This window comes from Stegodyphus dumicola, chromosome 12 (genome assembly GCF_044657685.1).
Source record: "Stegodyphus dumicola isolate Sdum_Otavi_A_Nest chromosome 12, ASM4465768v1".
In the NCBI taxonomy this organism is placed as follows: Eukaryota; Metazoa; Arthropoda; class Arachnida; order Araneae; family Eresidae; genus Stegodyphus; species Stegodyphus dumicola.
Window position 1 is genome coordinate 89969263 of NC_140779.1, and position 27277 is coordinate 89996539.

Below are 27277 nucleotides of genomic sequence, written 5' to 3' on the forward strand. Positions count from 1 at the left end.
TCCTTGATTAACAAAGATTACAATTACGTCATTCAAAATTTGATGGCTCTATGTACCATTGTTTTATCAAATGTGAGAAATATACATACAATTATGCAGATTTTTCATTATTTAATTTCTTTAAATATAACACAGGGCGATAATACTTTGTGGCAACAGTTTGAAAAGTGATTCGCCATTTGTAGTGAATTGACGCAAAATCGCAAAACGAAAACAACAGCCCTTCAGGGACAAAGCCCCTTTGGACTAATAAGCATTGCTCAGACTAATAGATACAAAATCATATAATATTCAGTTTCATATTTTCAAATGTAGCTCAATCAAAGAGTGATCTTAAGGAACTATTCTTTAAAAATACAGTTATATAGGAAAATTTACACTTATTATCATTAAGTTTACCTTTGCAGCAAACATTTTAACTTTTGATCCTGGTTTGAATAAAGTTTGAAGTTTTTGCAGACAAAAAACAAGTGAAATAATAAGCTATATAAATAGTTAAGATTATTTTACGTATTTAATTACAACAAAGTTCTTGGAGGAACATATACTGGAATGAATAGCACTGTGAATGGCTTTCTAAACAAAATTGTTTTGTAATTAAATTGCATAATTATATTAGTTTCATGGGAAATATTTTTTCATGAATGCATAGTATGTACAATATTCAACTTTACATATGTAAAATGTAGTATTTAATATCATACAAATCTCATATAGCAAGCTAGTTCAGTCATTAGGAATAGAACTTAAAATGAGCTAGCAATAATCAAGAGACTTTAATCTTTTCTGGAGGGTTAGGGACATCTTTCCCATGCAATTAATACATATATTAAAGACAGTTTTGTTTCTGCCTGTCAAGAAAGCTGAAAATGATCTGATAACTTAGCACTATCAGATCTATTGTACAATTAGCATCTATTACCTTATAATGTAAAATCTACTGATAATGCTTTTATCAGTAGGATGTTATTCAAGACATCTCTAAATTAGCCTTGCTTGCCAAAGAAGTAAATGAATTTAGAAAAAAAATTAATTTTTGAAACCATTTGATTTTTTTCAAAGAAATGCTTCTTTTCGTGAAATACTATGAAGGCAGACTGAAATCATGCATTTATTCATTTTATTCTGAATACTTCTTACTTCGATGCTGGATTTTAATTTTTATTTTCTGCATAAAGGTATATTTTCTGTGTTACAGACTTTGTACTTACCAAAGTCAAGAATGTATGTACATATGTTTTTATACATAAATTTAGAAATGGGTAAAAATTATTTCTGTAATACATTTTAAGTCATGTCTTCTCTAAAAAAAAAATTGATGTGGACGTCACGACTTCCCCATATGGCCTATTAAATTATACACATTTTTTTGCTGCATTTCATTTAAACTTATTTCCTTGCATTTCACTATAGATTTCACTATATATATTTCTCACTCAGTTAATTCAGTTATCACTTCACTTCAAAGCAAAAATATACAAAAACTCAAAACATATTCATTAAAAATAAAAATAAAAAATAAATATAAAAAACCCACACAATTTTAAAAAAAAATCTGAAATGATTCAAATTTTAAATTATGTCCAAAGGGGCGTTTTTTTAACGTTTTTGTGTGTTACCTTTATTTATTAAATATCCTGTTCTTTGAACTTAAACCATAAAATTCAGTTCAATAGCAATGTCTCAAAACAATTTTAAAATGAGCATTTCTTTAGAATTTCCGACACACAGTTCCGCGCGGTGAAGATAAAAAGGTCTCCCCCCCCCGTAAAGTGCTGCCATTGCTCGCTTTTAAATTGTTGAGTTCGTTACTAAAAAATTCGTTAAAGTTTTACAAAATATGAAATCGATAATAAAACAGATTTCTAATTTGGTATTTCAGATGCCCATATTCGCAGTAGGATTACGTCATTCAAAATTAGATGGCTCTAGATATGTTGTTTTAACACAATGCGAGAAATATACATACATTTATGCATATTTTTCATTATTTAATTTCTTCAAATATAATGCAGGACTCTAACATTTTGTGGCAACAGTTTGAAAAGTGAACCGACAGTTATAGGAGTCCGATGCAAAACGGCAAAACGAAAATAATAGTCCTTCAGAACTCAAATCCCTTTGGAAAAAAAATTTCACAATTAAAATTAGAGTTTCTACGCAAAGACAATCAATTTGGACAGCGGGCAAGAAGGCATATTTTTCGATGCACAAACTGAAAGTTTACTTTTGGTCCCACTTGGGGAAAAGACACTGAAGGTGCAAAAACTGACTGAATTTACTATTCAACTGAGTTTCAAATGTAAACGAATGGCAGTTTGTTAGGCTTAACTCACCACTTTTAAATTGTCGATAATTCTACAGCTATTGCATGCAGATTAATTAAAGGCATAAAAACCTTAACCGGAAATAAAAATCACAAAATTTAATCACTTTTAAAGCAAAAAATGCACAATTTAACAACATATAAGAATAAAAATACTAAGCTCACTGAGCAAGGTAACAGAGTGGGAATATATATATATATATTTATATACGAATGATGCAACCGATTCCAACGAAAAAGGGAGGTGCACAACTACATGTTATAGCAGTCCTATATACAGAATTTCAACATTCTATAGCTACTCGTTCTTGAGTTATGCCAGATACATAAATATGTACATACATACATACAGAGGTCAAGGGAAAAAAACCTCTTCTGAATCCAATTCACAATACTTTTTGGCAAAATCAGTCCTTTTTTCTGTCCGTACGAACGGATGTCACATAAAAACATCGTTCAAATGGTTTTAAGGGCAAATGAAATCGATATTTTCGTTGAACTATGATACTCAAAATTTTTCGCAATTACAATACTTCCTTTACTTCGTACAAGAAAGGAGGAAGTTATCAACAGTAATAACAAAATAATCTTGAATATTTCTATTTTGATCACAGCTATAACTTCTTTAACTAATTCAGAAAAATGTTTTTTAAATATTTCAAATGCATTTAATATTTTTAACTACTTTAAAATCACAGAAAATACATAAATTTACAATACATGTAAAAATATTCAAGGAATTAAGCATTGAAATGTTTTATATATCAAAAATAATTTAATTTTAACATCTCAATGGAATTATTTTAAGTAATATGAAAATATATCTTCTAAAAAGATTTATAAATGAGTATTTTTTCTTTTAACCTACAATTTATTGTAATCATATTTAACTTTCTATAATATGTGATTATTTTTATTTCTCACATTTTTATCTTAATTTTGTGAAGATAATGCAATAAATAAAAAATATTTTTTATTATTGAAAGGCATCTTTACTGTTTTTAAAGTTTAAGATTCTTTCAGTTTTTTCCTTTTCTTCTTCTTTTTCTTTTTTTTAATAATCTACACTTTTTTTCCAAACATAGCTTATTTATAACAGAAATTTGAGTTTGCCAATTCCCAATTACTTCACAAAAAAAAAAAAAAAATAAATAAATAAATAAAAAAAAAATAAAAAAAATAAAAAATAAACAGAAAATCCCCACCTAAAAATATTTTTATTTTGACAGCACTCAATTGAAGACTAAATTATTCTAATAGCTTATAGTAACTGAATTTTAAACCTTAATTATGATCAATGTTATAAAAAAAACATTTGTTGCATAAAATGATGGGAAAAAAATCAAAAACATTCCAATTCATTCATTGGAAAATATGTACACATAAATATGATTTTCACTTTAAAAATTTAAGAAACCAATTAGTTAGCTGCATAAAAAATTAAACTGCAGCAATATTTCAAATTTGTATAAAGAATTATTTGAAAAACATCAAAAGCATATTTCAAAATCAGAAATTAATAGAATGCTGCAATACATTCAGATAACTTTTAAGGTGGAACTATATATATATACTTACAATTTCCTTTATTGCCATATATACGCTTATTTTACCCTTTCTTCTTTTTTAATTGGATATATGCATATATCTATTTGTTTCAAGTTTCCTAAAAATTTAATATTTTAATAATATGGTAGAACTCTGATAATCTACACATCCCAGAGCCAAATATTGTACAGACTGGAGAATTTGTGGGTTATAGGTCATGTGCTTCGGTATTCTGCTTACGTTTTTTTTTTTTTTTTTTCCTTTTTGCATTTCACATTAAATCTGGATTGAAAACAACTAACTAAAAGATGCAAATAACTAATTAAAAGAAACATTCCTTGAGAATTATTTAATTGAAATTTAATGCATACAAAACTTTTATATTTTTAAATATATTTAATTCAACATATTATAAGATAAAAATAGTAATGTCAATACAAGGGAAGAATAAAATGGAGAGTAAAATGGATAAATGAGAGGGATTTTTTTTTTTAAAACGAAAATAATTATTGTAAATGAACTATCGTAAAAATGCATTAAAGTATTTTATGTAAAAATGAGAGCATAAAAATCACCGAAATTGTTTTTAAAGGAAATTGTACATTCTTTGATGACAGAAAAAATAGTGTACTTTCTGAACATCAGTACCAGTTCTGCACCACTGCCAAAAAGCCTCAAAAAGTATTCAAGAGGTAAAGCACTTTGTTGGCAAAATAGTTATATGGCAACCCATTATATTAGCAAAATGCATTTATGAGTATAGTACATGCCTGGTTTGGCTCGTACAGAATGCTGAAATTCATGGATACTGTATTTGTGCAATTCTGTGATGTTTTATTAAGTGAAAATAAATTGCTGTGTACATGGGAAGAACAACAGCACAAAAAAGAAGGATTTCTATAAAAAATAAAAATGTAATCAATGTTTCTTGATTGACTGTTCTCTTATGGGATTCTTAGTGCATCATTAGTTTAAAAACTGCAGGTTTGTTTCAAGCAAAAATTTGATAAAAACTTAGTCAAAAATGCTCCACAACACATGTTTGCAAATGTTCTCCAAAGTCACCAATAAGTTCACAGCTTTTAAATTGGGATGGAGGGAATCAGATATTATTAAAAAGTGAATAATCAGATAATATAAAAATGAATAAATACACTATTTTCTAAATCCCTTGCAGTAAGATTTCTTTATATTTAATCCTTATATTAATTCTACCATTATGTTCTGTGAACATGTAATAGGATTAATAACACTGTTAACAAACAAATACATAACAAATACGCTTGAACTAAAAGTTTAGATTTAGCCCATTTATTATGTCAGTTTTTCTATTTTGACAACAGACAAATCTCTACAACTGCAATTTTTTTAATCTATTTTAATTTTCTACCAATGTTAAAAAAAAAATTTAAAAAAATCATTGCATAGAAAGTAAACAAACAAACTATGGGGAAAATTTAAGTTGGAATTCAGTGCCTGAAAAAGTATGGACCAAAAAAATTCATTACAATTTTAATCATACAAACTCAAAATTAAATTTAAGACACAACTAATAAGACAAACCCAAAAGAAGAGATTTATCTAAGCTCAATGAAAATTTCTACAGAAAAGCAAATCAAAAATCGCATTGCAGACTTTTCAAATATTTTATATTACAAAATCATAGATGATGACAATTACAATTGGCCTTTCACTGCTCACACCATCAATACGTTGGAATTAAACTCCTAATTACCATTCCTCATGTTTTGGATAAAATAATGGATAAACTGCAGAAGAACCGAGTTTACAACTTGCTTAACTCATCAACGAGCCCGCATCTCGAAACGAAATGCTTTGAAAACGGTCGCGTTGTCAGACAACACACCCCTCCAAAAAAAAATCGCTTTCGTTTTCTGAAATCTCTCTAAGATGGCCCAGCCTAAGGCAGTATGTTTGCTTCCCCTTAGTGTGATGGATAAGCCATAAAATTGCCTTTCCACTATTGAATGGCAAGAAGTAGTTGTTGTGTTTAGTTTTGTCTCCCTCCTCTTTCTTTGTACTAGTAGCCTGTACACTTGTTTCTTTTAACATGTGACGGCCGAATTTTAGGAAATCTTTTTAGAATTTTAGCTTCCAAGCTTGTAAACTTTCAATTATTTGACATGTTTTATTGGGCAGTATTTTAAGAAAGATCATTATTTATTTTGTTACACAATTTTTTTACTATTTACTTTCTATTTTATTTAGTTTTAGTAGGCCAATTTATTTTGGGAAATTAAATTTTAATCCATTCTTTTACCGACTCAGTTTTTATCACATTATAAGTCCATATATATTTACGATGAGAGTACAATATTTATCAGAAATTTTTGGAAAATTTGGCATATGCATTTATATTTTAGCGTTGAATTTTTTCCACAAGTTGTTTGTTAACAATCGAGCTCATCTTCGTCTTTTCAGCGTCGAATTGGCAAGCAATAATCTACCTAATATTTTTCGGGATTTTATAGCAATTTCTAGAATTTTGGCGGTTTTCTACAAATATTTTAGTAAGTTTAGCTATTATACAGTTGCTAGTAATGTGGAATTTAAAGCCAAAAATGTATTCCTTCGTTGATTTGAGAGATCGCATTTCGAATTTAAACGGAAGTTTAAATGAATTTGATACAATCTTACCACAGACTAGAAAGAATTATTTCTCTGTGTTGGATGGATTTTTCTCACTTTTCTGCATTTGATACATTAAATGCATAAAGCAGACACTCACAAATAGAATTTAAATAAATTTCTATTTTCATTTAAAATTTGACATTATTAGCACCTCCCGCAGTTTTATGCAATCATAGGATTTTCCGAATTCTATTAGGTCATTAACATAATTTCAAGGCCTAATAGAAAAGTGATAATATGGAAAGACTATGTCTTGAGTACCAATAGCCAAGTATTTGTAATTAAATAAAAATAAATATTGAATACCGGCCGCTTTTTTATTTATTTTTAGTCATATAACAAAAGATAAACAAGAATACTATTACATCTAAGAATTATTTAGTAAATTATTTTGCTAATGTTTTATGAATGAGGAAACACGGTAAAAATGTTTTAATGATTGAATTCACCGTTAAAAATCAAACAAACCCCAAAATTCCTTTTTCCCATAACTTTGTAAAGTGTTTTGATTAAATATGATTTGAATGAGTTTTCCAATTCTGTTTTGAGTGATATAAATGAGGATATAAATATTATTAAATTAGGATATAAATATTAGGATATAAATTATTATTAGTAATAAATTTTGTATTATAACTTAGCAGAATATTGTTTACTGTTAAAAATTATATCTAAAAGAATTAAATTTTGAAAAAGAATAAAAAATATAATTAACTGTTCCATTTTGTCCTCTATGCATCTATTTATATAAAAAAGGAATCTGGCTAGGGAATTTACGACTTGTATATGAACTAAAAGTTGGTATCTTGCCAAAACTTGTCAGAGCATAAAAAGCTTATATTCTGTGATATTAGTGTATTAATCATACTTCTGTATCCGTAAATGCAGTTTATAATTACCAACATAAGTATCATAATGGATTTTATTAAAACGACGAAAACTGAATGCATGATCCTAGCATTATCAAAGTACGGCTCTTTATCCCGTTAAGTAATGCTTGGGTCGTAACCAACACGAGTTTTATTTTTGAAATATTATTCCAAATAAAACAGGAAGCGTTAAACTATATGCATTTAAACAGTTTTTCTTTTTTATATGCATACAAATGTTAAGTAGCTTTAAATTGTACTTCACTTATGAAACTTCTGCGGTATTATTTTTAGAACAGATCAAGGACTTTAAAGAACAAGTACATTTTAGTAATATGCAATGTTAATGATACAGTTCAAATGTTATTGAACAACTGTACGATTTGTAACTGGCACTGGAAGAAGCAAAATTTATCTACAACTTTTCCTTTCTTCTCAAATTCGTCTGATTAGCAAGGATTGAATAGATAATTGTAAACGTCTTTGCTAAAAGTAATAATAATCAGGAAGAATCCTTTCTACCCCTGCCTCCTGGGAAAAGAAAACGACTTGGAAGGGAACCTGACCTCCGCAGGCTAACTGGCACTAAGGTCTCCAAAGACTATTTCTAGTCAATAGAGTTTTTTCATTGTAGAAATACTCATTATCTAGAGCTATCTTTTTTTCTAGCCATTGTAAGCTACAGATATAGTGGGAAAAAATTCTCATTTTATATAATTTTTGGATAATTACATTTTACGTTAAATAATTTTAGATTTTGATTAACGCAATCGATGAATATGGCAGAATAATAGTTTGTTGTAAACATTGTAAATTTCAACGTTTTTTAAGTAAAGTTTTCAAGTAAACCAAACCAAAGATTATTAAATTAGTCGTATAATGTTTACTGTTTGGTTTTCAGTGTTCTGAATTTGCATTTTAAAAACATAATTTAAATAATCTTTCTTTACGCTAGTCGCTTTTAAAATGTTTACCTTTGTAAACACTTACTAATGTTTAATGTAGCAACTTTGTACTTAACGAAAGACTTAGAGGAATTTATAAAGAAAACTAGTTCACATGGAAAAAATCACGAAATCTTCCCTACAGCCAACATATTGACCAGAAACCAAAACCAGGTCAAAATACTTGTGATCATCTCTTTTATCCACATAGCCATTGGTAAACTTTTCAAACTTATACTTGTTCTTATTGCAGTTATAAACAGAAATGTGAACACTCAGATACTGCGCTTGTTAAAGTTAGTACAGTCTGCGGCTGATTCTATATCTGCCGAGGTGTTTTCGAAAAAAACTTGAAAGATAATAAATTATGTTACCTACTGAGTCATCGAAATATTATATATTTGTTTATTGAAACTGAAAATTTTATAATTTTCTATAAAACTGCAATGGAATTATTGCATTTAGTAATCTTCAGTGTGATGTAATTAGTGTCCTAAATATAAAAGTATGTAAAATTCAAATTGGAAATTACAGCAAATCAGTCCCTAGAAATATGCTATGCCTGTATTAATCTAGTAGCAATCAATTATTCATGAACATTATAGTATGCATACCATATAACAATTTGTCAGCAGTACAGGAAACAATTTCGATATGCGTGCCTTTATTTTAACATAGTTTTTCTCTCGTTACTTTTAAGATAAACATATAACTTGAAATAGTTTTTCTTCCTCCAGCTTTCACTTATTTATTTCTTAAAATATCTCCACTAAAATCAGAGTGATATTATCAACGATTTTTCTTTATTATATAAATATAAAATTTATCCTTTATTATATAAATAATTGAAATGCTTAAATTTGACATTCTAATAAATATTTTATAGTAACTCTCTGAAAAATTTGACTTCTTTTAAAATGTATGAAAATGAATTAAATCATGTATTTTTTCCAGTCTTAATGATAATAAAATTTTAGAATCATCAATTATATATCCGTATTGATTATGAGAAATTATCTCATTCTTCTTTGAGCTGGAAATTGCTCAATGGAACTTCTTCCAGCTAGAATTTGAACTCGGGGTGCAAGTGATAGTAGATCGGACTATCAGTCGGAATGCCTGTGGTTCGTATTCCGCTGATAGGATAACGGATTTTTCGTGTTTTTTTTCTCGTAAAAACGCTACGTCTCTTCAATGGCACCCCAATGAAAACATGTCAGACGATAATTCGTTAACACATGAATTATTCCGACAGTGCCTCGTGCTTCTTCTCTCTCGCCCTTTAAATGAAAACAAATAACAAGAAATTATGCCATTCTCACTATCTTGTTATAAATGGAAGTCCTTCCAGCTAGAATTTGGAAGACCTCCTTATTAGAAGCACAATGAGGGCACTGCTGAATATTCGCATTTCTTGCTTCGAAAAAAATCCAATGTCGCTGCATGGTATCTTTCTGTTTGCGCAGCATTCGAAATTATTCCGCTTTCGCAAATTTTTCAAATTACTTTTTCTTGTATCGTTATTCCATTTGTCATATATTGATAGGTGAAACAATGCAGATTTCTGTCTATTTTCTTAAGTTTTCATATCGGCAGAAAAATATACTGTCGCATTTAAAATTGGTTTTAATGCTGAAAATGATTTGATTGTTTGGTTCTATTTTTCCTTTTTCTTCCTTTAAAGATTTATTTTTCTTCCATATACTTATTTATTTATTACATTTTAATCTAATAGTCTCCCAAAAACTAAAGCGATAAAAAAGTTCTTTGATTCCAAGATAAAAGAAACTTTCATTATGCTTTGAATTTCTTCAGCAATCTTTCACCAGCAGGATTTATTTTCTTCTTTCATCTACTGATACTATGTGATTCTATATTTGTAATATATCTAATTATGTATGTGTGTGAGTGTGTCTAATGGTTTAATTGATATATATATATATGTCATCAATGATATATATATGCATTCATATTTTAGCATATGTATATATTAGAATGCATATATATATATATATATTGCATTTTATAATTTCATTACACAAAAATTTTATACCTTAGGGAGTATATCTTTTATAGTAGATTTTGGGAATGCTTGAATTTTGAGTGAAAAGGAAAGTCAAGATTTCTACTACTTTACCCCGTTCAGTGCTTTCTCTTTTACTCAGGAATTAACATCATAGGAGGGCTGTTTTTGCCCAAAGGTTCGGCCTTTGTGGGAACGGTTAGGGGAAACCGGAAAAGCAAGAAATAATTTTTCATTCATGAATTGACATCTTCAAGAAGCATTGACTCTCAGTGAGTAAAAGACAAACATCTGGAAAGATGTATTTAAGCATAAAATGGTTTTCGAATCCAAATAACATTAATTTAGAGAAATTTTTGTGGATGCAATATATAATATTGAGATAAACGTATAAAAGTAAGTAAAAGAGGGCGATGTAGGGTGATTTCAATGTTCGACTATTCGATACACTATTCGACTATGTTAGAGAAAGGCCTCAAACATAGTACTGTCAGCACTGTGTTTAGATTTGCTAAATTTACTAAAGCACACGATATCTACCTACCAAGATAGAGATATTCTACTTCCGACGAGCTTTCTAAGAAACACTTACACGCATTTAGTCTACATGTTGAGAAAAATCATAAAATTTCCATGCAGTTGATCTATTTCGTCGCTGAAAATAGAAGCCAAGAAGAATCAATAGTGTTCTCTGGCTTCAGGCACCTAGATTTCTCACTTTGAATTGGGAACTAGAAATATAATTACAAATATCTCTACTAGGGGAGATCAAAATTCATTATTTTTTCACACATGCAAAATCTGGTTAAATACGTTTTCTCGTTTATAAATTACAGATGATTTTTCAATAATTCCTGATATTTTAAAGGAAACTTTTGATGTATTTGTTTCCTGTAACAGGTCTAAATAATCATTCATTAAAGCCACACTAATTTTAATGCTCTGAAAATTAACAAATGAATTGAACTCTTTCATAATTATAATAAAAAACTTAATTTGGGTTTAAGATTACCTCAGAAGTGATTTTTTTTATTTCTTAATTTAGATGCCTTACAATCCAACAGTTATTTCCCCTATTAAACTACGGCCATATTAGTGGCCGGTAAATACTGGTAGTTCGACTTAGATTTACACCCTGACGAACGAATGCGATGGCTGAATGGTATTTTTCCATGTTTTTTCCTATATATAACATGAATATGAGACATTTCTCGTTAAAAAGTCCTCTACGAAGGCATCTCTTTCCTTAAAAGCAGATAGTTCTCGTGTGTTTTGCTGTATTCAAGTAATCCTAACCTTCACACTACGGCACCTGTCACACTAAATCAAGATAAAAGGTTTCTAAACAAGATTTTTAATCAGTCTGCGGGCCCCAGTGGCCAAGCGCTAAAACCGCTGAGTACTGGTAATCCTATATAAGTTCAAATCCTGATGAACACGCTTGTTCGGTGAAAGTTTTCTACGTTCAATGTGAAGGAAATCTAGTTTTCCTTAGAAAGTCCTCCCTGATAGTTTCCGTCCTCTTGCGCAGATGCCAATTCCATTAAATTTTCTGCATTAAACACAATTGTAATTCTTTCTTTTTAAAGAAATCTCAGGGGAAATAATTGTAAACATCAGATTCAGTGTGATTATGAATTATTATTTTAAAGTAGTTAACATTTTGAGTGGGAAAAGCATTTTTAATACGCTCATAAACAACCCCTCCTCTAAATTGGCATCAAACTGTGTTGATTTCTACAACAATCTATATAAATACGTTTCCAAAAAATTCTGCTAAATTATTAAAAGTTGTATTTGTAGAGCATTTATTAGTTAGATTTGTGACTACCTACTCAACTTTTGGTTTTCATAACCTATAAGGTATTTTCTCCCGCCTTCTTAGCATACCTTCGTGGTGTAATGGTCAGCACACATGGCGTGTATTTGAGAGGTTGGTGGTGCGAGTCCCGGCGAAGGCATTGCTCCTATTTCACATGTCCTGCTTCGAAATAACCTAATGTTTCTATAGTGGCACCCAAACCAAAAAAGGTGGTGGATGATGATTCTTCGCCGCAAGGATTTGGTGATTCGGTCCCCTAATCCCCAGTCGCCCTTTTAAAGGAGGAGTATATACGGTATTTTCTCCCGCCCTTTTAGCATGCCTTCGTGGTCTCAGTATGCTCGGCGCGCATTCGAGAAGTCCGTGGTTCGCGTCCCGGGTAAGGCATTGCTCATTTTTCATGTCTCTTGCTGTTAAAAAAAATGTAATTCATCAGAATAGTCATAAAGTCATGAAGCATAGGGGGTAGGGGGGAAAAAGGAATTTTAAAGAAAAGATTATTTTTACAAAATGACTCAAAATTTCTTGAGACAGTATAAGTACTTATATAACTCAAATAATTAAATATTTGACCTCTTAATTTTACCAGTATTTCTGTATAGAAATAAAACATAATTAAATATCTTTAATGAGTATCATAGTGGAGCACATCGAGTGAGCTTCACAATATTTTCAAAAGCAGCCACTTTGACAAATGAGCAGAACTGTCGGGAATCGCTTATGAATGTCACTTACACGTTTCATAATGCCAAGAATGTTATAAAAATAACGGTTATGCTGTATCAACAACTTACCGATCTTTCCAAAGTGCTTAAAAATAGAGCTGTTCCAAAAATTGTATTCAGTTCATTCACGTAATTAATCAAAAGCTCGTCGTCGATTTTTGAACTACTTATCGATAAGCTATTGAATTCAAATTTTGTACAAACACCGTTTACGGATGATAATAATTCAATTTAGAGTTTTTAAAATTTAATGTCGAAAAAATTTTTTGCGCATATTTCCATTTAAGAATAAACTAAAAATTTCAAAATTTTTAAGTTTGCATCATTTTACAGAGCGTAAAATAGCTTTTGAAATAAAATTTGCATGAAATTCGTAACCTAATTTCTGATTTTGGGGCGAATTTTGTTTTAAATTTATATATCTTTTCGATTATTTGAGGTAAAAGGATACTTGAAGTAAAAGGCTGAACCAAAAGTAATAATAATAATAATAATTTATCGCATAGATTAATGGTAATAAGAGATTACTTAATAGCTTCTTTGCTAAATTCCTGTACAGTTTTATAAGAAGAATCATAGGTTCTTAAATTACGAAATCAAATAATTGAATCGCATTGTCAGATGTATAATATTTATAAATTTATCAAGACAGCCTTATGTTTTTATTATTCGTGATATAAATTTGTAGATAAATTTTTTAAAGAGAATTATTTAATCTCGTATTCCCATTAAATTACACGATACATTATTTTTAAAACAAAGGGCGTTAGCCGAGAAGGTCTATTAGCTTCATTTTTTTTCATTTTCCGTTAAAAACTATGTCAGTTCACTTTTCAAACTGTTGCTACCACATATTACAGCCCTGTATTATATTTAAAAAAATTAAATAGTGGTTTTGGTTTATTAGATTATGGCAAAGCTCTCGAGGGCTATCTGCCTTGAAATTAAATAATGAATAATCTGCATAAATATATGTATGTTTCTCGCATTGTGATAAAACAACGGTACCTAGACCCATCCAATTTTGAATAACGGACATTTCCACCCAAATATGGGCATCTCGAAGCCGAGATTTGGAATTTGTTTTATTATATGTTTCATATTTCGTAAAACTTCAATGAATTTTTTATTAAGAAACTCAACAATTTTAAAGCGAGCAAAGGCAACACTGTATGAAAATAATAATATAAAAAATTATCTTCAATGGGCGAGACTGTGTATCGGAAATTCTAAAGATATACTCATTTAAAATTTATTTCACGGTATTGCTGTTTAACTGAAGTTTTATGTTTTAAGTGCGAAGAACATGATATTTAAAAATAAAGGTAACCCACAAACCGTTAAAAAAATGCCCTTTGGGCGTAATGTAAAATCTGAAAGATTTGCATTTTCAGATTTTTATGTTTGCATTTATTACTTTTATTTTTCTCGTTTTAATTCCTTAATGCTCTTATAGGTAAACGTTCATTTTGTAAAAAATTCTATTTTTTATTCAGTAACTGCTCTAAAACAGAAATTCTTAAATCCCTTTATATATGCATTCACTTTGTAACTGGTAATAAATTTGTTTCTTTAGAGTCAGTGTAAAGCCTTTATCCTAAAACATCAAGAAGATTTCTCCCCACGCTAATGACAGCCATTACCCATTGTCGTCAGGATTGCATGGACCCTTGTCCCCTTAGGCATTGGGGGTTGGAAGACATACAAAAATACGGGCTAGTCCTTTTTGGTGTGTTTTTTCGATAATACAAAAACACGGGACTGTCCGTTTTCGAGGGTACATTTAAACTAACAATAATCCGTAACGAACCATTAAGAGACCTGCATAAAAGAACGAGAAAATCCGGGTGAAACCGTTAATGGGTTAACTTCAATTTCCTCCCTGTTTCCCACACAACTGTGATGGCTTAGAAGTATAGTCTCACACTACGAACATGTAAATCAATGGTTCGGAACCCAGCCGTGCCAATATGGACATTTAAATAAACTTAATCCTTCTCATCACTTTTTCATCTGCAAACATCTTTACAGTTTTCCTGAATTTATGAGACATTAATTTCATTTTTCCTGCTACTCATACTCCATTTATAAAGGTTTACTGAAATGTATTACTGTTGCACCCCTCTGGCGACCCATGCTCTTCAATCATGAACATAGTTTCTCAAGGATTTTGTGCATTCAACGCAGCGCATAAAATTTTGGAAATAACTTTGTTTGCAGCCTCATGTAAACCTAGACTGTATTTCTTTTCCAGTAATAGATACTTTAAATGCTAATAACGCTCAAGATGGTAGACTTTGTAGCACCTCTTCCAAGTCCGAAATATTCGCTCCACAATCCTGCTCCCAATTCGTCGACAAAACTCACATGACCTCAAATTAGCATTGCCTGAAATTTTGCTTCTTATTGTTATACGCTAGCTGAAAGGGCATTTACGATCTACTGACTTTTGATTGTCTTTACAACTGACTCTTGGCTGACGGTATGGAAAAGAATTCGGACATCCCACTTAGGACAATGGATAAAGCATTATCACCCGAAAAAGATATTGCTATCTTAAATCAGCAAATTATTGAGCGAAATAATGGAGTTCCTACAGAGGAACAAGAAAAAATTCTTCACTCATTAAGACTTCAAATTAATGATTATTACAACTCAGTTTTATCGAACCCTAATACTCAATGGATTAGGCATAAAGTTGAAAGCATAACTATTTCTCAAAATAAACCTAACACTGATTCAGACAAATCAGATTGGCTTCAAGCCTCTCGAAAATGACTAAGGAAAAGGAATAACTCATCAGAAGATGATTCTCCCCCTCTTAAAACAAGCACTGAATTCAATTCCCTCTCAAATGAGGAACACTTGGATGAAAATAACATGGATAATAGCATGGAGGAGGAGGATTCTGTGACTAACAACACAACTCCCTTCTAACCCAAAAAAAAAAAAAAAAAAAAAAAAAAAAGTACACAGGGAAAATTCCCCCTTAGTAGTCAGTAACTCAGCCTAACATTAATTGGAAGGATCTGAGGAAAGAGATAAAAGAAAATTTAAAAATTGAAAGGTGTTAGGGAAGGTTGAAGGCAAAAACCTCAAAATTAAATTATTCGATGTAGATGATTGTGAAAAACTGCAAGATAAGTTTCAAAGGGAAGCAATTCCATTTCATACCTATCTTCTAAACTCGAAAAATGTCTTAGAATAATTATAAAAGGCTTATCATCTGATTTCACTGCAGATGAAGTAAAGGAAGACTTAGAGCTTCAGAATATTCTTATATTGCGCTGCAAACAAATACAAAGAATGCCAGATTTGGCATTTTGGTAAATTTACCCACCTTTTACATTGAAGCTCCACGTACTAACGCAGGAAAAGGTATATGGAAAATACACAAAATCTTAGACATGTGTGTGTGAATTGTATCTTATAAGAGCAGGCCGGACTGCATGCAGTGCTTCAACTGCCAAAGATACGGCCATACTTGGAGAGCCTGCCATGACCCCCCCTCCACATTGTGTTAGATGTTTGGAGTCTCATAAAACTGCAAAGTGTCCTATTAAAAATGATAAAAGCATAGTTGCTACCTGTATACTCTGCAAAGGGCCACATCCAGCCTGCAGTGTTGACTGTCCCAAGAGACCGGAAAATGAAGAGGCACTTATCCGCAAATCTTCTAGTAAAATAATGAAATCCCCTGCAACGGGAAAAGAAAACTAAAAAAGTTCAGCTTCTCACAGCCAATCAGAAAATAATTCAACTATGGCTAACAGCCAATCATACGCAGCTGCTGCTGCAGCACCTTCAAAATATTCAAATAATTCTCGTGCAAAAAGTAGTTAAATATAAGTGGGAAAGAAATCCCTGAACATGATGATTTTGAAAAGCTTACCAAATTTATAAAAATACTCTAAATCCTATTGACAAACTTCATCTGAACCAAGCAACCAACCAGGCAGCTCAAAAAATTAATGGCGGATTATAAAGACTCTAGCTGGCATGATTTTATTAGTAACCTGTCGCACATGAACCACTCCATATGGAAGACTGCAAAAGCCTTAAAGAAAAATAATTCTGAAATTGGTCCGATTAAAGACAACAATATAATAATTAACAGACCTTCAGATATTGCTAATAAATTTGCCGGAACGTATGAAAAGCAACTTGCCGTCAATCAATTCTACAATCCAAATGATTCGCTCATCTGCAGCCATGTGACCGACTTTCTCTCTACCCACCAAGATAAAAGAAACTATCCTACCTCACCTAATGAAATTAAATCTTTAATTACTAAATTAAATCCTAAAAAAGCAGCATGTTTCGACACCATCACTAATAAAGCACTCATGGAGCTTCCCAGAAGAAGAATTGTGCAAATCACAATTATCTTTAATGCCTGCTTAAGATTAAACCTTTTTCCTCGAAACTGGAAACACGCCGTTATTTTTGTACTGAAGATGCCTGGGAAGAACGGTTCTGAAACTTCAGATTACCGACCTATTAGCTTACTCATAGCTTTAGGAAAAATATTTGAACGTCTCATCATAAATAGAATCAAAACCTTCATAGATGATCATAACATCATTAGATATCGCTAGTTTGGCTTTAGGCATGGGTTCTCTACTACACAGCAAATATCCCATATAATTGAGCATATCGAGGAAATTTTTAACAAAAAGGAGACTGTCGTGGGATTATTCATCAGCATAAAAAAAGCTTTGACAGAGTTTGGCATCCAGGCCTACTCAATAAATTAATGAAATATAAATTTCCACCAGAAATCATTCTTCTCATAGCCAGTTATCTTCAGTTGTGCACCTTCCAAATCAAAATTAAAGATTCCTTACCTGAAATTAAAAACACCACTGCAGGAGTAGCACAAGGTAGTATTTTAGCATCTATGCTCTTCAATATATACATCAATGATGTCTCTAATTATCCTAGAGAAGCCCTCATCGCATGCTATGCTGATGACATGGCGATTTTAAGCAAATCTTTGAATCCTAAAAAAGCCGTTTCCAAACTTCAAGCAGTCCTTGATAAGATTTATCCATGGTTTGAAGCTTGGGAGATAAAAATCAATGCTGAAAAATCTAATGTTGTTTATTTTCAAAAACATCCCACCAGAAAGCCTCTTGAAAATATTGAACTTAATAATATTGAAATAGCATGTGATACCTGAGTCAAATACCTGGATGTTCACTTAGAAAAGTAATCTTTCAAAATCACATCAATTATATCTGCAAGAAAGCAGACAAGCTATTGGAAGTGTCTATGCATTAATAGGCAGACACTCTTAGCATCACTACTAAAAGAATTTTATATTTACAAGCCATAAGACCTATACTACCAGGGCTGTGGATTCGGAATCGGAGTCCAGCAGATTTTGGGGTAAAAGGAGTCAGAGCTGGAGTCGCTAAAAACAGGTCGACTCCGACTAAAGTTTTTGTTGGACAGTTTGAATTTGAAATGAAATTAAAATGAATTGAAAAAAATTAATGACAAGCTGAGTTATTATTTTTATTTATGGAATGTATACATTAATAAATAGTTATTTTCTATTTTATTGACATATTAATAAATAAATATAAGGATGGATGTGATATTTGCCATTAGCAATTAAACTGATTCATTTAGTTACAAATCTCACTGGTAAATTTAGGTTAAGCAGCAAGAATTAAAATTGATGCCATTCTTCTTATTTGTATATATTGTATTATATTCTGTATGGGACAGCTCTATGACATAGTAGATAAGACAAACAAATGGAAACTTTCCATGACGGATTCGAGTCCCGATAGAATTGTTTACACACCTGTACAAAATTATTTCTCTTTTTTGCAACTTATTTTTATGCACTTCACTGTATTTATGTCAAATAGAATTTGTCTCAAGAAACTATCTCAAGAAAAATCTACTTCTTCAAAGTTATACCATAGATATGTCATTGCTTATGCTTTATCCCATGGAATCAGATGGCGCCACATAAACGTCACTCCAAAGATATGCCATTACTGAAGATTCTACTCAAGTCAACAGATAGCATCGCACTTTTTTCTCTTACGAGATCCGTACCCAGTGCTTTAAGACTTTCCCGCTTGTTCCGATTTCTTTTTTTCATCTTTATGCCTGTTGGCAACCATCACTGATTTCCCTAGTGCATACGCATGATAAGTAAGTTCTCTGCTGCATAATACTTTTCTAGGCAGTTAGCCAAAGTCAATGGTGAGTATCGCATGTAAGCGAGAAGTGCTAAGCGCTGTGTTATATCATGTTTCTACTCTGCTGTTCAACATCTTCATAGCTTAAATAAATGTTTGTCATGTATATGGAAGACGTCATTTTATTCTTCATAGGTTATGGACCCAGACAGAGCTTAACTGTGCAGTCCAACCACCATTGTTAAATTCTTTTGGCAAGCTAAGCTGCGTCGACTGAAATGAAAATGATGACGACTAATACAGTTTTAATTGAAAAGCTAAACAAGGACAACTTTGACACGTGGAAGTTGCAAGTGGAAGCAATACTGATTAAAAATGATCATTGGGACTATGTAACTGGGAAAATTCTGAAACCAAAACCTGGTGATAAAGAATTTGCTAAATGGAAAACTAATGACCAAAAAGCACGAGCTGATATAATCCTATCCATCTTACCCAGTGAACTTCCACAAGTAAAGAATTGTGTAACATCTCACGAACTGCGGAGTAAATTGCATTCTATTTACGAATCGAAGAGACCAGCTAGAAAGGCCACAATTCTAAAAAAATTGCTTTTTACAAAAATGAGTGATTCTAAACAAATAAATGATCATCTAAATGATTTTTTCATTCTTGTGGACAAACTGAAAGAAATGAAAATAAACATTGTGGATGATTTGCTTACAATATTGCTTTTATATAGCATACCGGACTCCTATGAAAGCTTTCGAATAGCCATCGAATCTCGTGATGAACTGCCTCCTCCAGAAATGCTGAAAATTAAACTGTTGGAAGAAGCTGGTGCTTGCAAAAATAAAGATTCATCGGTTTCTGAACCACAAAATGCGTTCTATTCGAAAGATCGGAAGTATACTCAATGACCGGTTCCTATACCTAAACCAGATAAGTCTGCAAATCAAAGACAGTATCCAGTTAACTACAGATGCAACTTCTGCCATATCTATGGGCATAGAGCATCGGAATGTAGAAATAAAAGTAAAGAAACTAAAAGCAAACGCCTCAGTGAAAGTGCGATGTCTGCTGAAAATCAGAATTTCTTGGAGCGAGAAAAAGCTGTAGCATGCACTAATAGTAACTCTAAAGACATTTTTTGTCTAGACAGTGGTGCAACATCGCATATGTGTAACAGCAAGAAACCGTTTCAAGAAATTCACGAGGTAGGTGATACTTATGCTAAATTAGCTGCTGATAAAATAGTTAAAGCTATCAGAAAAGGAACTGTTAAATTTAAAGTTCGCATAGGTTCTAAAACTGAAAATATCAAACTCAAAAATGTATTGTGTGTACCTGATTTGAAAAATAATTTAATCTCAGTGTCTAAAATAACTGAAAATAATCTTTCAGTAATTTTCAAAGAAAAATGTGCTTCAATAATTAATTCTAATAACGAAACAGTAATTTTAGCTAAACGCGAAAATGATCTTTATTTTGTCATGCCAATATTTGAATCTGTATCAATTGGTAAAGAAATAGATCAGTGGCATATAAGATTTGGCCATTTAAACGAAAATGATCTTAAAAAACTTCAAATAAATAACATGGTTAGAGGTCTTTCTTTTTCTCAAAATGACTCTCTTTCTACTTGTAAGGTATGCATTCAGGGTAAACAAACCGCAGCCCCCCTTCCCAAAGAATCTGAATATAGAAGTACTGAATTGTTAAATCTAATTCATTCTGATTTGTGTGGTCCCATGAGAACTGAATCAATAGGTGGATCATTTTATTTCGCAACATTTATCGATGATAAATCTCGATATGTTCGTGTTTATTTTCTGAAATCTAAGGATGAGGTTAAAGAAGCTTTCAGAAATTTTAAAGCATCTTTTGAAGATAAACTTAACTCTAAAATCAGAATCCTGCGAACCGGTGACGGGTTAGAATATTTAGGGAAAGACTTTAATAAATTTCTTAATGATGCGAGAATAAAACACAAAATGAGCACTCCTTACACGCCATCCCCGAATGGCATCGCAGAAAGATTAAATTGCACTTTAGTTTCAATGGCGTGATGTTTGTTATTGCAATCCAATCTGCCTCAGAAATTCTGGGACGAAGCCATCAATACGGCTGCTTACATTCGAAATCGCTGCCCAACGGGAGGTTTAAACAAAATAAAAACACCTTACGAAGTGATGTTTGGCAGAGTACCAGCTGTCTCTCACTTCAGAACATTTGGCCAAAAAGCATTTTCGCTAAATAAAATGCCAGAAATAGGCAAATTTGATATTCGATCTAAAGAATGTATTTTTATTGGCTATTCTGATGAATTAAAAGTGTATAGACTTTGGGATCCCGAGGCACGTAAAGTGATAATAAGCAGAGACGTAAAATTTATTAATGAGTTTGAAAACTGCTGTGGTTATGACTCAGAGCAAGAAATAAATCTGCCTTTCGCTCTGGAGGAAAAAATTATAAATAAAGCATGTTGTGATAAATTATCACATCTGGAGCAAGTCGCCACTTGACTCTGAATCTGAAAAGAAAAGCAGAAGTGATTTAGATAGCGAATCAATGCTTCCTATCCTGATTAAAAGGGGGCCTGGTCGACCCAAGAAAATAAAAATAGGTTTAACAGGAAGGCCTAAAAAGGAATATCACTATACAGTTGTAAATAAAAATGAACAAACTCAAAATGTTGTTGAGGAAAGCATTAATCCTACGGTGCAAGAAGCATTAAATGGACCATATGCTGAAAATTGGCATAATGCCATGCTGTTAGAATATAACTCGCTTGTTCAAGAAAAGGCTTGGGAATTAGCAAAAAGACCTGAAAACAAGAAAGTTATTGGTAGTAAATGGGTTCTTAAATTAAAATATAATCACGACGGCACTATCGAAAAATACAAAGCTACGCTAGTTGCTAAAGGATGAGCTCAAATCCCTGGTCTCGATTGCACTGAAAACTTTTCAACTGTTGCTTGATTAAGTTCCATAAGAACAGTTTTAGCCTACGCAGTAGAACACAATCTCAAAGGTTACCAATTAGATTTTGTAATGGTCTATGTAAATGGAAATTTACATGAAGAAATCTACATGGAAATTCCCGAAGGTTTTCGTGATAAAACTAATTCGGATAAAGTGTGTCTTTTAAAGAGATCATTATACGGTCTTAAATAGTCAGGACGTCAGTGGTACAAAAAGTTGGATAAAAAATTAAAATCTATGAAATTTAAATCTCTTAATTTAGATAATTGCATTTATATTAAAAAGATGTCTAACAGTGAAACTATTATAATCGTTTATGTAGACGATCTTATCGTTTTTACCGATTCTAAGCAAACGTATGAAACAATTTGCGGTAGTTTAGCTTCTGCTTTCAAAATAAAAGACTTGGGGAAATTACATTATTGCTTAGGCATAGAATTTTACCAAAATGAGAATTCAATTAAAATTTCTCAAAAGAAATATATTGATGATATTTTAAATCGGTATAATATGCAAAATGCTAAATCCATGTCTTCGCCTATAGATAATAGCAAAATATTATCAAAAGAAATTAGTCCTAAAAAGGAAAACGAAATCGCTGACATGAAAAATGTTCCATTTAGAAATCTGATCGGATCACTAATGTACCTTTCAGTAGCTATTAGGCCAAATATCACACATGGCGTGAATTTCTGTTCTCTGCTGCGTAATCAATTTAACAACAATCCCGGAAAAGAACATTGGCATGCTGCGAAAAGAATACTTCAATATCTAAAGGGAACCCAAGATCAAGGACTAATTTATACAAAAACAGAAAAACCACTCATCGCCTTTGTGGATGCAGACTGGGCATCAAATGTCGATGATCGAAAATCCTACACAGGTTTCGTATATATATTAAGTGGTTCAGCTATAACCTGGGAATCACGAAAACAATGCAGTGTAGCTCTATCTTCAACGGAGGCGGAATATATGGCTTTGTCTGAGGCCGCCAAAGAAACCGTCTACCTATGTCGTTTCCTGAAGGAGCTGGGTTACAAGATAGAAAACCCAACAACAATATACTGCGACAATCAAGGGGCTCAGAAAATTACGAAGAACTCTGTGTTTCACTCCCGTACAAAGCACATAGACATTCGCCATCATTTTGTGTGTGAAGTATATGAATGCGGTGAATTGGATGTGCAGTACATACCTACCAGTGAAATGGGAGCTGATGTGTTAACCAAACCCGACTCCAGTTAAACATCAAAACTGTTGTACAATTATAGGAATGAATACTGTTTAATATGTATTTTGTTTTACTTTTCAGGAATAGGAGAATCAACCTCGAAAGGGGGTATGTTGGCAACTGCCGTTGATTCCCCTAGCGCAAGGATGTCAAACTCGCGGCCCACAACAAATATTTTTGCGGCCCGGCCAATATATCGGCAAATAATAATATATATTAATAAAATAACATATTGATTAAGAAAAAAATGAAATATTTACTGCTTAATTACAAATGCATGTGACTACTAAATTACAAATGCATGTGAGTAGCTTGCATTCAGCTACCTTCGGCTTTTGGGGAACACGAGCACTCAGAACTTGTATGCATCCCCCGATAGCCGAACTCATGGTCTCAGTTTTCCGATCATAGTTTTGTACGATATATTGGTGCATGCACTTTGCTTTATTATTAATTATTACTTAATTCATATTGTTACGGATTTCATAGTTATTTATTTAGTTATTTTTTTATTTTTTTTTTTATTTAGAATTGTAATTAGATTTGCTTCATGTTATCTTAGCAACGCAGACGATTTTTGAAAAGACAGCTGCGTTGGAAGGTTAAAAATAGAACAGCGCGTGCATTTAATACCTAATAAATAAATATCTCGTAATTGCTGTTGCCATCCACAAAAATCCAGATATTTATAGATGTTTCCAGTATATTCGAGAAATTAATTATTAAGCTTATAAAAGACAAGAACAAACAACTCATCTCAGTAGTAGCTGTAGTTCTAGCAAACTGTTTGTTTACTTAATGCTGTGATTGATTTGTAGCGATTTCGCTGTGAGATAGAATTAGTTTCTCTGTTTTGAATTGATTTTTGCTAAACGTTTGACATTTTGTGATATTGTTAGAATATTTTTGAAGAAACATTGCATGCGGCCCGCCTGAAGTTGAACCTTGTTTGTTTGGCCCAAGTGTACCTATGAGTTTGACATCCCTGTCCTAGCACATGCGCATGATAAGCAAGTTCTCTGCTGCATAATACTTTTCTAGGCAGTTAGCCAAAGTCAATGGTGAGTATCGCATGTAAGCAGGAAGTGCTAAGCGCTGTGTAATATCATGTTTCTACTCTGCTGTTCAACATCTTCATAGCTTAAATAAATGTTTGTCATGTATATGGAAGACGTAATTTTATTCTTCAATGCCATTAGGAACTTAAGAAATATAGACTGATAAAGGCCTCAACAGGCCGCATGCCTTTTATACGAATGATGATCTGTGATCGCCAGTTTTAAAGGGCTAAGAGAGGACTTTTTCATCTTTTTCTTCTACCTTCTCCTAGCTCTCTCCATTGGTCTTATTCAAGATCCATCATCCCCATGCCCATTGTGGACTTATCTCATTTTCACAGGGAAGTACTGCAAAAGCAGTAGAACCCCTATATAATTACTTGTGTATAAAAGTATCAAAGATTTATCTCTAATATGAAAGCTCTGTGATTTATGTTTGCTGCAAAATGAGAGTGCTAATGTGCACATAGGAATTCTTAAGTAACCTCAACAATAAAATAAATTTGTTTCTTCATTCAAAATATATTATAAATATAAGTCAGTTTCATTTAAAAATTTCATTTCTTGTAAAAGTTATTTTAAATATTAACAGTTTTAAAAATCAAATATTTAAATGTTTGATGTAATTTAGCAATTATATGAAGAAATTAGTTTAGGTATTTATTCCTAAAAGTTACACAAAAAAACAGTGTAACTTACCTGTGATAAATCATTGATGCATTTAATAAATTCATCTTTTGAAGTCACAAATTTTATATCTGATATATTTAAGTCAAAAGTTAAAGTATCTGGAACAAATTCTGTAACATCGTTATTAGCTATATTTGAGTCAGTAACTTCAAGAAATTCATTTTCCTCCTCTTGAACAAGCTCTAAACTATATAACATTAAGCAAGTAAAAAAAAAAAAAAAAAAACACTCAGAGAAAAGTATATTGAAATAAATAAATATTCATTACATAGATATAATACAAGAAAAAATGGCAATATATATTTTAAGCAGCTTACAAATTTCAAAAGTCTTACACAGAGAAATAGAACTTTCATATTCCTAATGTGTTAACTCAGAGAAATATTACATTAATAAATAAATGTTGTATAAAAATACATAACTTATAATACACAGAAGTAATAAATATATGCACGTATATATTAAATATATTTTCAGTATAATGAAGAAGAATTGAGTCGCACTGTACTAAAACAAACTAGTATTTGTTTCATTTACTTAAGTACGATTTATGCATGTAGCATAAAATGCACAATAATTTCTTATATTTCAAATTCAATCAACAAAGTTCTACTTAATCTCAAATTTTATTTGAGAATTCTGAAAAGTGTAGTATTAAACTTATGAAGTTCCTTGACAGGCACTTATTTTAATCAAAAATCTCATTAACATACACATCATTTAAAAAATAATGAAATTATTGAGTTTTGCTTGCATATGTGTGTGTGTGTGTGTGTGTATATATACATATATACAAAAACAAACACAAAAGCAAATACAATAATTTTTTCTGCAATTTAAATTTCCCATACAATATGGATGTCATTCAGCAACAAATTATGATGAACCTTGTAGTAGCAGTTCACAGTTACTCTAGAATCTAGCATAACTGTGAACTAATGTGAAAAATGCTATATAGAGCATGATATTCATTTAAACAACCTATATCTATGTGTTGTTTAAATGAGTATAGTGTTTTACATTACAACAATTTTCAAACAAAACTGAACAATTTAGAGGCAGTGAGAGAAAGTATATTCTGATATCCAGGTAGCAAAGCAGAACATTCCGAAAGAATTCAAGAATTTACCTCTAACTTATTACAGCAACAGTCATGGATGTAAAGTAATATTTTTAGTGATTTTCTTTAACATCTGTGCTAGAGATTATGTATTAATGCAAAGCTTAATCTCTTAAAATCAGTTAAAAACTGTTTTAAAAAATGTGCATTTAATACAGAAGCCTTAGAGGAATTGCAAACTATAGTTAATGCATAAGACATAAGTAAGGGAATTTACATAGATTAATTTTTATAATATGTGTCAATTTGCAAAAATATTGAGGCAACATGTGTAAAAACTGACTATGAAAATGTAAAAAGAACTGCAGAAACTGACAGCAAAAGCGATATGGAAAAAGTGATGATACCCCAACATCAATCGAATACAGAAAAGCACTCTAAATTATAAAAAAATGTCTTGAACTGGAAGGTATTGATCAAAAAAATCTAACAGCAGTTTTACAAAATTGAGAACACAACTAGTGACTTCAAGTGGCTATACTTATATGAAAAATAATAATTCATTTCAGAACATATTACAAAGTATTCTTCTAATCATTAAATATAGCACAAAAGTAAGCAGTTAGGCACAATATATCTTTTAAAACATACTATTCACTAATAAAAATTCGATCACATCTAAGAACATTAATTATAAATTCTTACTGAAGTCTTAAAATCATTGTCATTAACTCCTTTCTTAAAAGTTCCCAAGTTATGAATACTAAACGCAGCTGATCCTCGGTGACTGTACTTTTTGCTAAGTGGTTCTTTTTCCTTATTGGACTACCTTTTTGCTGCTTATATGAAAAGTATATTGTTGACAATTCACAGTAATACCTGCTTTAAATCTTAGTACTTTCAAATTTACTGAATCCCTAACAGTTGCTTGTTGAGCTTATTAAACTTTTGAAATGCACATAAAACAAGGTCTCCCCCCCCCCAAAAAAAAAGATCTTGAAAAGGCAGAACAATAGAATGAAAAGTGATCCTTAAGGTACTACTGTTTTCTGAGGACGAGGCAGCTTCTGAAAAGCTATGTATTCAACAGGCTAATGGCTGTTCCTATTCAAAAGGCTCAAAAGCAACTGCATATTAATGAGAACAATTATGTGCATAAAACAAGAAATGAACATTTTGCCTA

The 27277-nt window shown here is 31.4% G+C and overlaps 1 protein-coding gene across 1 annotated transcript in view; it reads right to left on the bottom strand.

Annotated features, from left to right (window-relative positions):
- Positions 1-27277, bottom strand: part of LOC118204037 (exonuclease mut-7 homolog) — a 124737-nt gene that overhangs the window by 54932 nt on the left and 42528 nt on the right. The window contains exon 8 of the mRNA XM_085806688.1: positions 25044-25221. Coding sequence (XP_085662814.1) covers positions 25044-25221 — 178 coding nt within the window. The remainder of the gene's footprint in view (positions 1-25043; positions 25222-27277) is intronic.